The 17884-nt window shown below is 46.6% G+C and overlaps 1 protein-coding gene across 1 annotated transcript in view; it reads right to left on the reverse strand.

The window, feature by feature from the left end:
• The window catches only part of CROCC2 (ciliary rootlet coiled-coil, rootletin family member 2), an 80878-nt gene that overhangs the window by 34212 nt on the left and 28782 nt on the right, over positions 1-17884 (reverse strand). Inside the window, exons 15-18 of the mRNA XM_050752021.1 lie at positions 8518-8711; positions 3401-3519; positions 2798-2967; positions 2003-2179 (exon numbers count right to left, since the gene is read on the reverse strand). Of these exons, the coding sequence (XP_050607978.1) occupies positions 2003-2179; positions 2798-2967; positions 3401-3519; positions 8518-8711 (660 nt within the window). The remainder of the gene's footprint in view (positions 1-2002; positions 2180-2797; positions 2968-3400; positions 3520-8517; positions 8712-17884) is intronic.

Raw genomic sequence — 17884 nt, forward strand, 5'->3', positions numbered from 1 at the left:
ATCACCTTGGCTCAAGAACATCCACTGGCTCCCTGTCACCTGATGCTGGTGCCCAAGGCCCATCCCGGCTCCACTGCACACCTCTCTCGATGCTTCCACTCACGTGCAGCCTGGCAGCTGTGCAGAACTTCATGCCATCCCCAGACATCCTGCCAATGTCTACGTCCTCTCCACCCAACACTACTATTCCTCCTGTAAGGCCTTCCCTTCCTCCACCTAAGGATGCAGAGTTGTGGGGCAGTTAAGAGCACAGACCTCGGTGTCCAGCAGGTGCACTGCACAGCCCTGTGCAAGGCATTCAATATTTGTGGACCTTAGTTTTCTCACCACTACTTTAGGGATAATTAGAGCATGTGCCTCAGAGTGTTGCAAGAATCAAATATTAAATGCAGAGAGTTTGACAATAAATCTTGGCTATTTTGGCTACTGTAACTCCTCCTGCAATTTGTCTTTTTTTTTTTTGAGGAGTCTCTGCATCTTGGCTCACTGCAACCTCGCCTCCTGGGTTCCAGTTTTTCTCTTGCCTCAGCCTCCCGAGTAGCTGGGATTACAGGTCCCCACCACCATGCCCGGCTAATTTTTTGTAGTTTTAGTAGAGACAGGGCTTCACTATGTTGGCCAGGCTAGTTTTGAACTCCTGACCTCAAGTGATCCACCCACCTCCGTCTCCCAAAGTGCTGAGATTACAGGTGTGAGCCACAACAACGTAAGATGTTGCACCAATATCTTATAGCCTTTATCACCCCATGTGACACAATGTGGACGTGTTCGTGTGTCCATTCCTTTCACTCCACAGTGCATTCCTCAGGGCGGCATGATATACTGGAACAGCCTAGACTCAGGGTAGCTTTTATAGGGCCAGTGACTGAGTCTCAACTGCTGCTGGGATGGAAGGATGGCCAGATGTGTGGCTGGTAATTATGTGCTTGGCTTGGTATTTGAGTTGGATACACCGATGGATGATTGGATGACTAGCTGGTTGGTGGATCAGGTGGATGGATGGATAGACACATGGATGGATGGCTGGATATGTGGCTGGACAGCTGAGCTTGTGGACAGATGAAAGGATGTTAAGTGGATGGATGGATGGATGGTCAGATGAGTTGTGGATAGCTGTGTGGATGGAAGGTTGGGTGCATGGATAGTTGGATGGATAGTCAAATGAACTGATGAATGATTGCATGGATGGTGACATGTATAGATGGACAGCTAGGAATGTGGATGCATGGCCATATATCTGGATGGTTACCTAAATGTGTGGAAAGAAGAATGGATATTCAAGTGAGTGGGTGGATGGTGACAAGTGTGTGGAGGGACATTCACATGCATGGATGGATGGGTGGATAGATAGATGAATGGACAGATAGATAGATGGATGGACGGGTAGGTGAGTGGATGAGTGTATGGATGGATGAACAGGTGGATGGGTGGATGGATGGATGGGCAGGTGGACGGGAGGATGGATGGATGAGCAGGTGGATGGGTGGATGATGGTGGATGAATGGATAAATGGATGGATAGGTGAATGGATGGACAGATGGATGGATGAATGGGTAGGTGGGTGGATGGGTGGATGGATGGATGGAGGCGTAGGTGGGTGGATGAATGGACAGATAGAGGGATGAATGGAGAGATGGATGGATGGATGGGTAGGTAGGTGGATGGGTGGAAGGATGGATGGATGGGCAAGTGGATGGGTGGACAGATGGGTGAATGAATGGACAGATGGCTGGATGAACAGATAGGTGGGTGAGTGAGTGGGTGGATGGGTGGATGGATGGATGGATGGATGGATGGGTGGATGGATGGATGGACGGAGGGGTGGGTAGGTGGTTGGACATCTGTCCATCATGACTGCTGTGGAAGAACAAAGCTGAAATTGCAGTGACCTGGAAAGGCTGCATCTGCCTGAGGTGTGGCCACATGCAGCCCTTGTGCTGGGCCAGAGATGACAGGTGCAGTGGGTGTGAGCAACCCCGCTGCTCCCCAGCCGTGCCATCACCTGTTGCATCCTGTGCTCCAGTTGGAGAAGGCTCTCGTCCCGCTCCTGCTTCAGGCTCTGAATTTCCCCCTTCAGAGCCTCCCTCTCGGCGGCACTTTTTGTCACCAGCTCCTTCTCCTGCTCCAGCTGGCATCTGGCTGCCTCCTTCTCCTCTTCCAGGGACAGGCTCAGGGTCTCCTGGACCAAGGTAAAGGGATGGGCTGTGAGGTCCGGCAGGTGAGGCCAGCAGTTGTCTGTGGTCCTGAGTGAGACCTGGCCCGTGGGATGCCAGGGCTGATGGGCCCCAGGGGCTGTCCAGTCCAGCCAGCTGCACCCCCCCATGTCTTCCCCTCAGAGTCACCAGAGCAGGGAGGGCCTCTCTGGGTCTCAGCACCTGTCATCCCACATTGATCTATCAGTTTGTAAACCATTCCTGAGTCTCTGCAGTGCCCTTGCCATGGAGGGGTGTAAAGACACATCAAACCAGGCCTCCAGAAGCCTGGGACCTGCGGGACGGGGGCCCCTCCAGCCCTCATCCTTCAGACTGCACCAGACCAGCCAACAGCACATCCAGCGTCTTCCATGAGGGAGCCCCCCCCCAAATACCAACCCAAGCCCAGTGTGAGGGCTCCACGAGGAAGGCCCTGGATGCCCACTTGAACTATGAAGCATGAGCAGGTCCTTGCCCAGCCTTCCCTGGCCAGGTGCCTTTGTCTCTGAGCTCAGTCTCCCAGGGCCCCTCCTCCCAAGGGCCTGCCATTCCCTGGGACCTGGTAGCCTTCTAGGAAGCTACTGGTGGGCTCCTGGGAAGCAGACCTTCTCCCTCTGGAGCTGTGCCAGGGCCTCGCGGTGAGCTGACGCCTGGCTCTCCAGGGCCCGCTGTGCCTCCCGCTCCTGCTGTGCCACCTGTCGCTGGAGCCGCCCCACGTCCTGCCGCAGCTTCATCTCCTGGACCTCCCAGTCACTTTGTAGCTGCTCCATTTCCACTGTGGGGTGATGAGTAAGGTGTGCCAGGGCCTGGCATGTGGACCCCCGAACCCTTTGGGACTCCTTAGGGAGTGACAGCCTTGGGGGCGACCACTGTCCACTCCAGGCTCTGGGAGTGGGCGGCCGGCCCATGGCAGGCTGGGCTGAGCAGGGTCAAGGGTACAGGGCTGCAGCTGGAGGCTACACGCTGACCCTGCGGCCACAACCCAGTTCGGAGCCTCAGGCTGGCACCAGGTGTGGCCTGGGCAGGGTGTTGCTGTTCCTCACGGGCGAGGTGGCCCAACTTGCTTCGTCACATGAGCTCCAGGCTCACGTTCGTGCCCCTGTGGGCTCCGGAGAGGGGTGCAGCATGTGTGGGTAGTGAGCTCCACGCCAGGGGCCCCTGCATGGCTCACTTTTGGGGAAGGAGCTGAGGGAGTGCCCTTGGAGCACCTTGCAAGGCTTGCCGAGCGAGTCCTGTGCTCCGCGCCTCCTCCTCCAGCTGCTCCTGCAGCTTCGTGGCCAGCTGTTGGGCCTCGAGGAGGCTGCTCTCCAGGGAGTCCCTCTCCGCCCTGCAAAGGAGCAGCAAACAATGGGCAAGGCATCCGTAAGATCCCGCGTACAACATGCTCTCTATAGCTTTACCCAGGTGTTAATGAGACTCAGCTGAAATGCAAATAAATGGAAGAATGTTGTAGAAATTATGGTGCATCTTGTCTCTGGAGCACCATGTGCTATTAACAAGGACGAGGAAACTATTTTCTATTCTAATGTCATGAAAAGAGTCCCCCCAAAAAGTCACCCACCCAACTGGACCCCCACATGCAGCGTGATTCCATCATGTGAAAAACCTGCGTGGTGCATTTGTGCACGGAGATACCACCGCTCAGAAGACACCTGGAGCACACACCAACGCACAGCAGTGCCCGTTCCTGGGAGGGACGGGTGATAAAAGACTTCACATTTCTAACAATTAATTAATCAGTGATCCAACCATCAATGGCAAGTTTCATTGTTGCTCTTTGCTGCCCTGTGCTGGGTGTTTATCAGTGAACAAAGCAAGGCACCAAACAACACATACAAACAACACACACAAACAACACACACAAACAACACGCACAAACAACACGTACAAACAACACGCACAAACACGCACAAACAACACGTACAAACAACAGTACAAACAACAGATACAAACAACACGTACAAACAACACGCACAAACAACACGCACAAACAACACGTACAACAACACGTACAAACAACACGTACAAACAACACGTACAAACAACACGTACAAACAACACATACAACAACACGCACAAACAACACGTACAAACAACATGTACAAACAACACGCACAAACAACACGCACAAACAACACTACAAACAACACGTACAAACAACACGCACAAACAACACACACAAACAACACTACAAACAACACGCACAAACAACACGCACAAACAACACGTACAAACAACACTACAAACAACACGCACAAACAACACGCACAAACAACACGCACAAACAACACGCAAAAACACGCACAAACAACACGCACAAACAACACGCACAAACAACACATACAAACACACTGCAAGGGCTCAAGCACAGACGCCCATATGAACACGCAAATGGTGGGTGCACAACCCCAAACAGATGAGATCAGGGCGGGCCATAGGCCACGGGGACCCTGGCAACTCTTGACCAGGCCCTGCCTGCATTTCTCTTCCATCTTTTTGGCCACTGCCACCTCCTTCATCAGGGGTAGAGCACATCCCAGCCTTCTGGGGGCTCACCAGGGCTTGCAGAGGGAGGTCCTCTGGGCTCAGGTCAGAACCCCCAGAAACCTCACTCTGCTGCACGCTGCTCTGCTCCCCTTCCAGTCCCTCCGCCCGCAAGTGCTCCTCATGGCCCCCATCCCACACTCCCAGGCTTGAGTGCTGTCTTCACCTGGCAGCTCTTCTCCCTTCAAGTCAGCCTGGAAACCCCTCCTCCTAGAGGCCTGCCTGGTCTCCTGTAAGGGATGTGGCCTCTGCTGCTCAGAAATCGGACGTCTTTGCCTGAAGCTTGGGGACCTGAGCCTGTGCCCAGCCTCTCTCTCTCCATGGGGGCCCAGGAGCAACTCCAGGGGCTCCACCATTGAGCCCCTGGACTGGAGGCCTGGCCCCCCACGGGGTGCTCTGAGCAGGGCAGGGCTGCTTGGGGTGTGGGACGGCAGGGACCTTGGTCCATCTTGCTGGCTGACAAGCGGGCCAGGACTCCATGAAGGGAGGGAGCAGGTCCCCACTGCAGAAGCCTTGTCAGGGCCTGAGGATCCGAGAGTGGAGCGCTTCATAAAGCAGACCCGTGGGGAGGCCTAACCAGAAGCAAGGAGCTGCAGCAGGATTTCCCGCACTTAATGGTCCTCAGTGTTACCTGTGAGTTCATCAAAGTGGCAGCATCCACGCTCTCCGGCCGCACTGGGCCAGTCAGATAAACACAGAGTGTGTTGGGCAGACGTGGCTTCAGGTCAAGCCCCTCTGTCACCAGAGGCTCAACTGGCCGTCAGGACCCCTGTTCGGTGGCCTGTGATGCTGGGGCCCGCAGGGCTGCCATGTGCGGGGGTTGGGGGGGTCAGTGGCAGGGCAGAGGTAGGGGCAGCTGTCAGGGCAGGACCCAGGCTGCTGAGGGCTCTGGCCAGGGCCTGTGTTCTGGGCAGCAGATCCTACCAGCAGGGAAAGGACCTCCACCCCGGTCCTGGGAGCCCCCAGGGCCCAGAAAGGAGCATGGGAAGGCGCCGAACCCACAGCAGCCTCCCTCAGGTTTTCCTTCCCAATTGTTGCGAAAGCTTTCATTTGGAGAAGGGGTTTGTCTGCAAAGAAGCTCAAGGATCCCAGACTCCAGTGTTTCTCATGCCTCTCAGATGCTAGAATTCCAGGAAGAAATCTTTTCAACAAAAATACTTAGCAGCGCCTGAGCAGGGCCCTAAGCAGAGCCGAGAAGGCACAGAAGCCATCAGCTGCTGGGTTTCTGCAGAGGCTGCAGGATCCATCCAGATCACCAGGCAGCAGCCTACACACACACACACACACAGGGCAGCACCTACACACACACCAGGCGGCACCTACACACACACACACAGGGCAGCACCTACACACACACACCAGGCGGCACCTACACACACACACACAGGGCAGCACCTACACACACACACCAGGCGGTACCTACACACACACACACCAGGCAGCACCTACACACACACACACCAGGCAGCACCTACACACACACACACACCAGGCGGCACCTACACACACACACCAGGCAGCACCTACACACACACACTAGGCAGGACCTACACCTACACACACACACCAGGCAGAACCTACACACACACACAGCACCTACACACACACACACACAGGCAGAACCTACACACACACACCAGGCAGCACCTACACACACACACACACCAGGCAGCACCTACACACACACACACACACCAGGCGGCACCTACACACACACACTAGGCAGCACCTACACCTACACACACACACCAGGTGGCACCTACACACACACACCAGGCGGCACCTACACACACACACCAGGCGGCACCTACGCACACACACACCAGGGGGTACCTATGCACACACACACCAGGCGGCACCTACACACACACACCAGGCGGCACCTACGCACACACACACCAGGCGGTACCTACACACACACACACCAGGTGGCACCTACACACACACACCAGGCGGCACCTACACACACACACACACCAGGCGGTACCTACACACACACACCAGGCGGCACCTACACACACACACCAGGCGGCACCTACACACACACACACACCAGGCGGTACCTACACACACACACCAGGCGGCACCTACACACACACACCAGGCGGCACCTACACACACACACCGGGCAGCACCTACACACACACACCGGGCGGTACCTACACACACACACACCAGGCGGCACCTACACACACACACAGCAGGCGGCACCTACACACACACACCAGGCGGTACCTACACACACACACCAGGCAGCACCTACACACACACACACGGCAGCACCTACACACACACACACACACACACACACCAGGCGGCACCTACACACACACACACACACACTAGGCAGCACCTACACACACACACACACACCAGGCGGCACCTACACACACACACACACCAGGCGGCACCTATGCACACACACACCAGGCGGCACCTACACACACACACCAGGCACCTACACACACACACCAGGCGGCACCTACACACACACACCGGGTGGCACACACACACACACACCAGGCAGCACCTACACACACACACCAGGTGGCACCTACACACACACACCAGGCGGTACCTACACACACACACCAGGCGGAACCTACACACACACACACACACCTACACACACACACCAGGCGGCACCTACACACACACACACCAGGCGGCACCTACACACACACACCAGGCGGCACCTACACACACACACCAGGCGGCACCTACACACACACACCGGGTGGCACCTACACACACACACACCAGGCAGCACCTACACACACACACCAGGTGGCACCTACACACACACACACCAGGCGGTACCTACACACACACACCAGGCGGAACCTACACACACACACCAGGCAGCACCTACACACACACACCAGGCGGCACCTACACACACACACACCAGGCAGCACCTACACACACACACCAGGTGGCACCTACACACACACACACCAGGCGGCACCTACACACACACACACACCAGGCAGCACCTACACACAACATACCAGGAGGCACCTACACACACACACACCGGGCGGCACCTACACACATCCTGTTCCTGCCTGTGAGTGCCCGTCCCAACTTCTGGGACTTGCCCTGAGGGCCTCTGGGCTCACCCGCCCACACTCTCCACCTCATGTGGTCCCTGGGCTGGCCCTGCTCTGGGCTCCAGGGGTGGGTGTGCCACCTAAGCCTGGGACCGGGCCCTGTGACTCCCAGCTCCCAGGATTGGTACAGGGATATCACGCAGCTCAACATGGCCCATGGCCACCACTCTCAGGCCTTGTGGGGAGAAGGGTGCCCTGCGTCTGCTGGAAGGGGGACCCTGGAGTGGCTGCTGGCCATCTTGCCACCTCCCAGAGTGAGCCTGCCTGGAATAAGATCTCAGAGCCAAGCTGTGCTGAGGGAGGGAGAAGCAGGATTCCAAGGGCACGGTAGGAGTGCCTGAATCCAGCCATCCCTTCACCCTGAACTCCACAGCTCCATGAGCAAGACATTCCACATCTGCCTTCCACTGGTCTCAGCTGTGCTTCTGCACTTGCCACCACCTCTTTCAGGAAGGTGACCCCAGTGCTTTCACTGGGTTGACCTCTTCTAGATGCCCTGCCCCAACCCAAAGGCACTGTGCTTGCCTCTCACTCACAGCCCATTTCATGTGCACACACTCCCTCCCAGTCCTATGCCATGGTGTGCGTGTCCCATACGCTGCCACACTGCAGACTCTCTGAGGGTAAGGACGTGTGGGACATGCCTTGACTGGCAGGCCCTTGCATACCTGAGATCAGCTGCCTCTTCAGCTGCAAGCCGGCCCTGCCTCTCCAAGGCCTCCTGCTTGGCCAGCAGCTGGGCCCGCTCCTCAGACAGAGCATCCTTGTCTTGCAGGGCCTGCTGCAGAGTGTCCATCTGGGCCTCCTGGTCCTGCAGGCTCTGAGCCAGCTGCTCCTCCAGGGCCTGTTTCTGGCATGTGACCTAGAGGAGGTGGGAAGTGGACAGTCGGCAGAGAAAGAGAGTAAGTGGGTGGGTGAGCATGGGCCTCTTGAGGGGAAGAAAGGACTTCAGAAGAAGTGATTTCACGCAGAATGGCATGGAGGTGAGAGTGGAAGAAGTGGGTGGACCTCAGAAGCACGTGGATGTCTTTACAATAGAGGGGGCATCCCCGATGGGGATGGTACTGAACTGGGCACTCCTAGGTAGAAGCCAACTGTCAATCTAAATGGTACCATTTGTTTGTCCTCCAGTATCCAGGGGTCAGGAAACACTGCACAGAAATAGCAACAGAAGGTAACGGAAAACTAGACTGCTGCAGACCAACGCTTCCACCAAGAATATCATAAAAATCTAGGTAGATATATCACAAGAATATGTAAGAGACCTCAGACAGCTGAAAAGACAGCTGGGACTGAAGCAGTGAAGATCTTGGAGAGAAGGGAGACACAGAGAAATGAGCCCAGCATTTGGTGCCTCCTTTTCCCTTAAGGCATTTGCTGATTTAAAAGTTTGGGCTGAAAAATTGAGATGCCAAGAAGAGCTTCTGGCAGTACCATGGCCTGAGGGGAATAAAAAATTAGGTTTCAGAGCCACCAAAGCTGAGAGGCTCTGATACGTATCACAAGACATCAGGTTGTATTCACCGCAGGGCTTGATCCTAGTAGTAGTGGTGAATCAGAAACAGACCATCCTTCATAGACACTGCAGCTCAGGTGTGAATCATCCCAGTCACTGATTGGATTACAGGGACCTTCTACCTTCACTGCCTGCCAGGGTCAAAAGTAAATTCTGGCCGAGTGCGGCGACTCCCAGCACTTTGGGAGGCCAAGGCAGGTAGATCACTTGAGGTCAGGAGTTCACGACCAGCCTGGCAACATGGTAAAACCCTATCTCTACTAAAAAACAAAAATTAGCCGGGCATGATGGCATGCACCTGTAATCCCACCTATTCAGGAGGCTGAGGCAGGAGAATCACATGAACCCAGGAGGCAGAGGTTATGGTGAGCCAAGATCATGCCCCTGCACTCCAGCCTGGGTGACAGAGTGAGACACTCTCTCAAAAACAAACAAACAACAACAACAACAAAAATAAACCCTTTCTGGAAGAAGAATAGCATTGTCAAGATCCTCAAATTATTTCTGTAATTTATTATATATAAGATTGACTATTTAATCAAGATCTGGCCTATCAGGAGACAGGACCACATGACAAAAATCCACAAATAAGAACAGAAAATAGATATAGATCCTCCCACCCTGGTTATCTAGATATTGGAGTTATCAGACACAAACTTTAAAATAGTTGATTAATATGTTCAAGAAGATGGATAGCAAGATGTAAAGTTTAACAATAAAACTGGATACTAAATATAAAAAATACAGTTTAAAATATAATAACCAAAAAAGTAAGGAAACTAATAGACAATGGTAGATTAGAATAAAAGAAAGGACTAGTAACCTGGAAGACAGACAAAAGAATGTGTTCAGACTGAATCATAAAGAGAAAGAAGGATGGAAAATACACAAAACAGTGTTATAGACATATGGGACAAGCTAAAAATGCCCATCATCTGTGTAATTACAGTCTCAGAAGGAGATGAGAGGGCATATTTTAACAGATACAGGCCAAGAATTTTCCAAATCTAGTAAAATACATCTAGCCACAGACTTAAAATGAGCTGTAACTCCCAAAATAATAAACTGAAAGAAAATGTCACAGATATACAACTTAGTAAAGTTTCTGAATACCAAAGATAAAGAATTTTTTTTTTAAAAAAAGGGAAAATGACACATAGCCATGAACAAGACTGACATTTACTTTCCATGCAACAATGAAAACCAGAAGACAATGGAATGACTTCATTACATTTCTGAAAGAAAATAATGGCTGTTTTAGTATTCTATACCCAGTGAAAACATTCTTCAAAAGTAAAAACCAGGACTTTCTACTTCTGATAATGGCGAGGTAGGTTGTTGAGGACTAACCCTCCCACCTAAAGCAACTGGAAAAGTGACACAACATACAACCCAATAATCTGTTTAAAAGCATTAGAGAGATACTAAGGCAGTCAGGTCCCTGGTGTTCAGGCTACAGAGAGAAATATATTAAAGTGAGTCTGAAATTCTACGAATACAACAGGTTTCCCCTTTGGGGTATCTGCCAAGTCCTAAGTGACACGGGGTGTAGAGCCTCAGGATCCAATAATAAAGCTTTAGGCCGGGCTTGGTGGCTTATGCCTGTAATCCCAGCGCTTAGGGGCTTATGCCTGTAATCCCAGCGCTTAGGGAGGCTGAGGTGGGCAGATCACTTGAGCTCGGGAGTTTGAGACCAGCCTGGCCAACATGGCGAAACCCCATCTCTACTAAAAATACAAAAATTAGCTAGGCGTGTGCCTGTAATCCTAGCTACTCAGGAGGCTGAGGCAGGAGAATTGCTTGAACCCGGGAGGCGGAGGTTGCAGTGAGCCGAGATCGCCCCATTGCATTCCACCCTGGGTGACAGAGTAAGACTCTGCTTGGGGAAAAAAAAAAAAATAAAAAAGTTTTAGCTAAAAGACTGGGAACATGGCCTAAGATTTCAGCAGGCTTATGAGATTGAAGCGACATAACTTAGAGTTCAGAGATACCAAAGCAGCCGGGGAATGAAAAGAAGGGCACATATCAGAAGGGAAGGAAATGCCTGGAGGGAAACCTGAGATTCTATATTGTGATTTTAAAAAATGGGACTGCTGGCTGAGCGCATGATCCCAGCATTTTGGGAGGCTGAAGCAGGTGGATCACTTGAACCCAGGAGTTTGAGACCAGCCTGGGCAACATGGCAAAACCCCATTTCTACAAAAAACACAAAAATTAGCCAGGCATGGTCACGTGTGCCTGTAGTCCCAGCTACTCGGGAGGCTGATGTGTGAGGATCGCTTGAGCCCAGAAGGTTGAGGCTGTGGTCAGCCATGATCAGGCCACGGCACTCCAGCCTGGGCAACAAAGACCCTGTCTCATAAAATAAAATAAATGGTACTGCTTTGAAAAAGTATGTATTTTTTTTTTTTTTATAATTCAGAAGCAGTAAAGGACCAGGAGACTAAGAATCTGAACAAAAAAATAGCAGTTGAGAGTCTGGGAAGTCAGATAGGACTTTTGAAAGTCTTATAGAGTTGAGAAAATAAAACCTGGAGTTTAGGGCTAACTAAAGAGTAGGAACCCTGGTAAACACCTGAGATTTCCAATTAGGAACATAGGAGAGTTATACCCTGGGGTAAGCCAGAGAATAGACGACTCCTCAGAAAACACTGAAGTACAGTTACAAAGCGGCTAAATCCTCGACTGGATAAAGACGTGATTTATCCCTATTCTGATTTCCCGAAGTCAAAAGCAAATTCCCTCTGGAAGAAGCTTGTATCATTCAAAGCCTTAAATTATGTCTATGAATTACATCTACAAAAACACAAAGTCTGTCATTCAACAAAAAATTATTAAGCATAATAAAAAAAAAACAAAAAAAAATTAAGCATCCTAGGAGACAAGGCCAAACTACTGAAAATAAATAAACAAAAGAGAAGAGAAATAGCTCATTAGGGGATCTAGATGTTAGAGTTATCAAAGACACAAAAAAGTACTGTAATTAATATGTTTAAAAACACACTCAAGAAGGTAAAGAATGTTACCAAATAACTGAAATGTTTGTGAAAAGATGAGTGTGTGTGTGTGTGAATGATTAAAAATAATCATTTAAAAATAAAAAATATTAGTAAAGTAGTGTAAGGTTTATAACAACATATACAGAAATAAAACGGAGCAACAAGAGCCAAAAGGATAGAAGAGATGTCTTAGTAAATTGGTGCTGCTATAACAAAATACCTGAGACTGGGTAATTTATAATGAGTGGAAATGTATTCATTTATCTTCTCACAGTTCTAGTGACTGGGAAGCCCAAAATCAAGGTGCTGGCAGGTTCAATTGTCTATCAAGGACTACTCTTGCTTCCAAGGCTGTGCATTGATGCTGCATTTTCCGGATGAGAAGACTGCTGCATCTTCACATGGTGGAAGGTATAAGGGGAAGTGAGACACAAATGTTGCAGGAAGCCCCTTTCATAAAGGCTTTAATCTCACTGATGAGGGTGGAACCCTTATGGCCTAAATCATCTCTTACAGGTCCCACCTCTTGATACTGTCACAATTAGTCATTACGTTTCAACACCTACATTTTGGAGGGGACACATTCGAAACATAGCAAGGTATAAACGGAATATATTGCTGGAAGGATCTTACATTGTTTATGAAGTAATATAGTATTTGGATATAGGCTGTGCATATCATAATTTTAGGGTAATCACTAAAACTAACAAAAAGAAACACAGCTAAAAACAATCAATAGAGAACATAAAATGGAATACTAAATAAATATGCATCTAACCCCAAAAAAGGCCAGAAAGGAAGAATGTAAAAATATTTTTAAAATATGAGACAAATAGATGGCAAATACTTAGATGTAAATAAAGCATATTAATAGTTACTTAAATGTAAGTGGTCTAATAAACACTCTAATTAAAGATAGAAGTTGTCAGAGTAAATATAAAGGCAAAACCCAAGTATGCTTTTGACACACACTTTATTTGTTGATTTTTTTATTTTTTTATTTCAATAGGTTTTTGGGTAACAGGTGGTGTTTGGTTACATGAATAAGTTCTTTAGCGGTGGTTTCTGAGATTTTGGTGCACCCATCATCTGAGCAGTGTATACTGTACACAATGTGTAGTCTTATCCCTCACCACCCCCAACCCTTTCCCCCAAGTCCCCAAAATCCAATGTATCATTCTTATGTTTTTGCATCCTCAGAGCTTAGGTTCCACATATGAATGAGAACATATGATATTTGGTTTTTCATTTCTGAGTTACTTCACTTAGAATAATAGTCTCCAATTCCATCCAGGTTGCTGTGAGTGCCATTATTTTATTCCTTTTAATGGCTGTGTAGTATTCCATGGAGTGTGTGTATATACGTATATATATCATATTTTTAAAATCCACTCGTTGATTGATGGGCATTTGGGCTGGTTCCATATTTTTGCAATTGCAAATTGTGCTGCTATAAACATGCATGTCCAAGTATCTTTTTGTATAATGACTTCTTTTCCTCTGGGTAGATGCCTAGTAGTGAGATTGCTGGATCAAACAGTAGATCTACTGTTAGTTCTTTAAGGAATCTCCACACTGTTTTGCAGAGTGGTTGTACTAGTTTACATTCCCACGAACAGTGTAAAAGTGTTCCCTTCACTGCATCCATGCCAATATCTTTTTTTTTTAAATTTTTTGATTATGGTCATTCTTGCAGAAGTGAGGTGGTATAGCATTGTGGTTTTGATTTGCATTTCCTTGATAATTAGCGATGTTGAGCATTTTTCCATATGCTTGTTGGCCATTTGTATATCTTCTTTTGAGACTTGTCTATTCATGTCCTTAGCCCACTTTTTTGATGGTATTGTTTGTTTGTTTTTCTTACTGATTTGAGTTCTTTGTAGATTCTGGATATTAGTCCTTTGTCAGATGTATAGATTGTGAAGATTTTCTCCCACTCTGTGGGTTGTCTGTTAACTCTGCTGGTTTTTTGTTTGTTTGTTTGTTTGTTTGTTTTTTCTGTGCAGAAGCTTTTCAGTTTAATTAAGTCCCATCTATTTGTCTTTGCTTTTGTTGCATTTGCTTTTGGGTTCTTGGTTATGAAGTCTTTGTCTAAGCCAATGTCTAGAAGGATTTTTCTGATATTATCTTCTAGATTTTTTTTTTTTTTTTTTTTTTTTGAGGCAGAGTCTTGTTCTGTCACCCAGGCTGGAGTACAACGGCATGATCTTGGCTCACTACAACCTCTGCTTCCCAAATTCAAGTGATTCTCCTGCCTCAACCTCCTGAATAGCTGGGATTATAGGCATGTGCCACCATACCTGGCTAATTTTTGTATTTTTAGTAGAGACAAGGTTTCATCATGTTGTCCAGGCTGGTCTCAAACTGCTGACCTCGTGATCTGCCCACCTCAGCCTCCCAAAGTGCTGGGATTATAGGCGTGAGCCACTGTGCCTGGCCTATCTTCTAGAATCTTTAGGATTTCAGGTCTTAGATTTAAGTATTTGATCCATCTTGAGTTGATTTTTGTATAAGGTGAGAGATGAGGATCCAGTTTCTTTCTTCTACATGTGGCTTGACAATTATCCCAGCACCATTTCTTGAATAGAGTGTCCTTTCCTCACTTTATGTTTTTCTGTGTTTTGTTGAAGATCAGTTGACTGTAAGTATTTGGGTTTATTTCTGGGTTCTGTATTCTGTTTCATTGATCTACGTGCCTATTTTTATACCAGCACCATGCTGTTTTGGTAACTGTTACCTTATAGTATAGTTTGAAGTTGGGTAATGTGATACCTTCAGATTTGCTTTTTCTTTATTCTTGCTTTGGCTCTGTGGGCTCTTTTTTTGGTTCTATATGAAATTTAGGATTTTTTTCTAGCTCTGTGAAGAATGATGATGATATGTTGATGGGAATTGCATTGAATTTGTGGATTGATTTTGGCAGTATGGTCATTTCCACAATATTGATTCTACCCATCCATGAGCATAGGATGTGTTTCCATTTGTTTGTGTCATCTATGATTTCTTTCAGCAGTGTTTTGTAGTTTTCCTTAAAGAAGTCTTTCACATCCTTGGTTAGGCATATTCCTAAGTATTTTTTTGTTTGTTTGTTTGCAGCTATTGTGAAAGGGGTTGAATTTGAATTCTTGATTTGATTCTCAGCTTAGTAGCTGTTGGTGTACAGCAGAGCTACTGATTTGTGTACACTAATTTTGTGTCCTGAAACTTTGCTGAATTCATTTACCAGCTTAGGAGCTTTTGGGAGGAGTCTTTAGGGTTTTTTAGGTATACGATTATATTATCAGAAAACAGTGAGCGTTTGACTTCCTCTTTACTGATTTGGACGCCTTTATTTCTTTGTCTTGTCTGATTGCTCCGGCTAAGAATTCCAGTACTGTGTTGAATAGAAGTGGTGAGAGTGGGCATCCTTGTCTTTTTCCAGTTCTCATGGGGAATGCTTTCAACTTGTCCCCATTCACTATAATGTTGGCTATGGGTTTGTCATAGATGGTTTTTATTACCTTAAGGTATGTCCCTTCAATGCCAACTTTGCTGAGGGTTTTAATCATAAAGAGATGCTGGATTTTGTCAAATGCTTTTTCTGCATCTATTGAGATGATCATGTGATTTTTGTTTTTAATTTTGTTTATGTGGTGTATCATATTTATTGACTTACGTATGTTAAACCGTCCTTGCATCCCTGGTGTGAAACTCACTTGATCATGGTGACACACACTTTAAATAAGCAGACACAGACAAGTTGAAAGTAAATATATGAAAAGGATATACCATGGAAACACTAAGCATAAGAAAATGGAAGTGGCTATATCAATATCAAAAAAGTAGATATAAAAAAGAGTATTGCTAGAGATAAGAGGGGATGTTTTACAATGATAAAAAGCCAATTCCTCATAAAGACATAAAATACTAAATATATATATACACCTAATAATAGAAATTTAAAACACATGAAGCAAAAATTGACTATGGGAAGAAACTAAGGGGAGATCTAGGGAAAGAAACAGAAAATTCCATTATCACAGATAGAGATTTTAATGCCCTTCTGTCACTAACTGATGCAGCAAGTAGACAAAAACAACCAATCAAAGAAATAAATCGACACACAAAAAACCCCAGTAAGGGCTTAGAAGATTTAAACAGCATTACTAAGCAACTTGATTTAATTTATATTTGTAGAACAATGCACTCAGCAATAGCATAATACACATTCTTTTGACATGTTCAAGATAGATGATAGACTGGGACATTTAAATCCATCCAAATAATATGGAGTATGTCCTCTGATCATGATGGAATTATATTAGAAATTGATAACAATTAGACATTTAGAAAACCCTATTTGGAATTTAGGCCATATATGTCCATATAATCCATGGGGCAAAGAATAAATCACATGAGGAAAGAGAAAATAGTTTGAATTGACTGATAATAAAAACACAACATGCAAAATTGTTAGGACGCAGATGAAGAAACAGCCATAAAAGCAACTAAGAAATTGGAGTAGATTATATATCTGTTAAAGAAACTGAATTCATTATCAAATGCTTTCTCACAAAGAAAACTCCAAGCTCACACTATTTCATTAGTGAATTCTGCCAAACATTTAAGAACTAAGTAATACCAATTTTACACAAACACTTTCAGGAAATAGAGGAAGAGAGACTATTTTCCAGTGTATTTTGAGGCCAGCACAACCCTGATTCCACATCTGACGATTCCAAGGAAAGAAAATTACAGAACTATTACTCACAAATAGAGATGCAAAAATATTTAACAAAATATTATAAGTTGAATAAAAAATATATAAAATGGATACTAACTCATGACAAAGTAGGGCTTACTTAAGTATGCAAGTTTAACATCTAAAAAATTAACCAGTATAACTCACTGCATTAACAGCACAAGGAGAACAATGACATGATCATCTTAATAGTTCCAGAAAAAGCATTCAGCAGAATCCAATACCCATTTATAAATTTTAAAAAATATCAGCATACTAGGAATGAAAGGGAACTTCCTTACTCTGATAAAGGGCATCTGTGAAAAGCCTACAGATAACATCATATTAAATGGTGAAACATCAAATTATTTCCCCACTTGCATTGGTGGAAGTATGGCCACTCTCACCACTTATATTTAACTTTGCTCTGTACTTAGTCTTATAAGTGAATTTGTCAAGGTCACATGACTCAAAATAAACATACGAAATTGTATTTCACATGAAATTATATTTCTATAATAATGAACAACAAGAAAATGACATTAAAACAGTAATATAATTCATGATATAAAAATCTAGAATTAACCTAATCAAAGATGTGCAAGAAACCTTTACATGGAAAACTACAAACGTGGCTGAGAGTAATAAAGACAAGGAGAGATATACCATATTCATGGATACAATATTCAATATATTTAAGATGTCCATTTCCACAAGTTGATCTATAAATTCTAAACAATTTTAATCAAAGTCCTAGCAGGCTATTTTGCAGGGGAGGGAAGAAAAAATTGATAAGATGA

Source organism: Macaca thibetana, chromosome 12 (genome assembly GCF_024542745.1).
Source record: "Macaca thibetana thibetana isolate TM-01 chromosome 12, ASM2454274v1, whole genome shotgun sequence".
Taxonomy (NCBI): Eukaryota; Metazoa; Chordata; class Mammalia; order Primates; family Cercopithecidae; genus Macaca; species Macaca thibetana.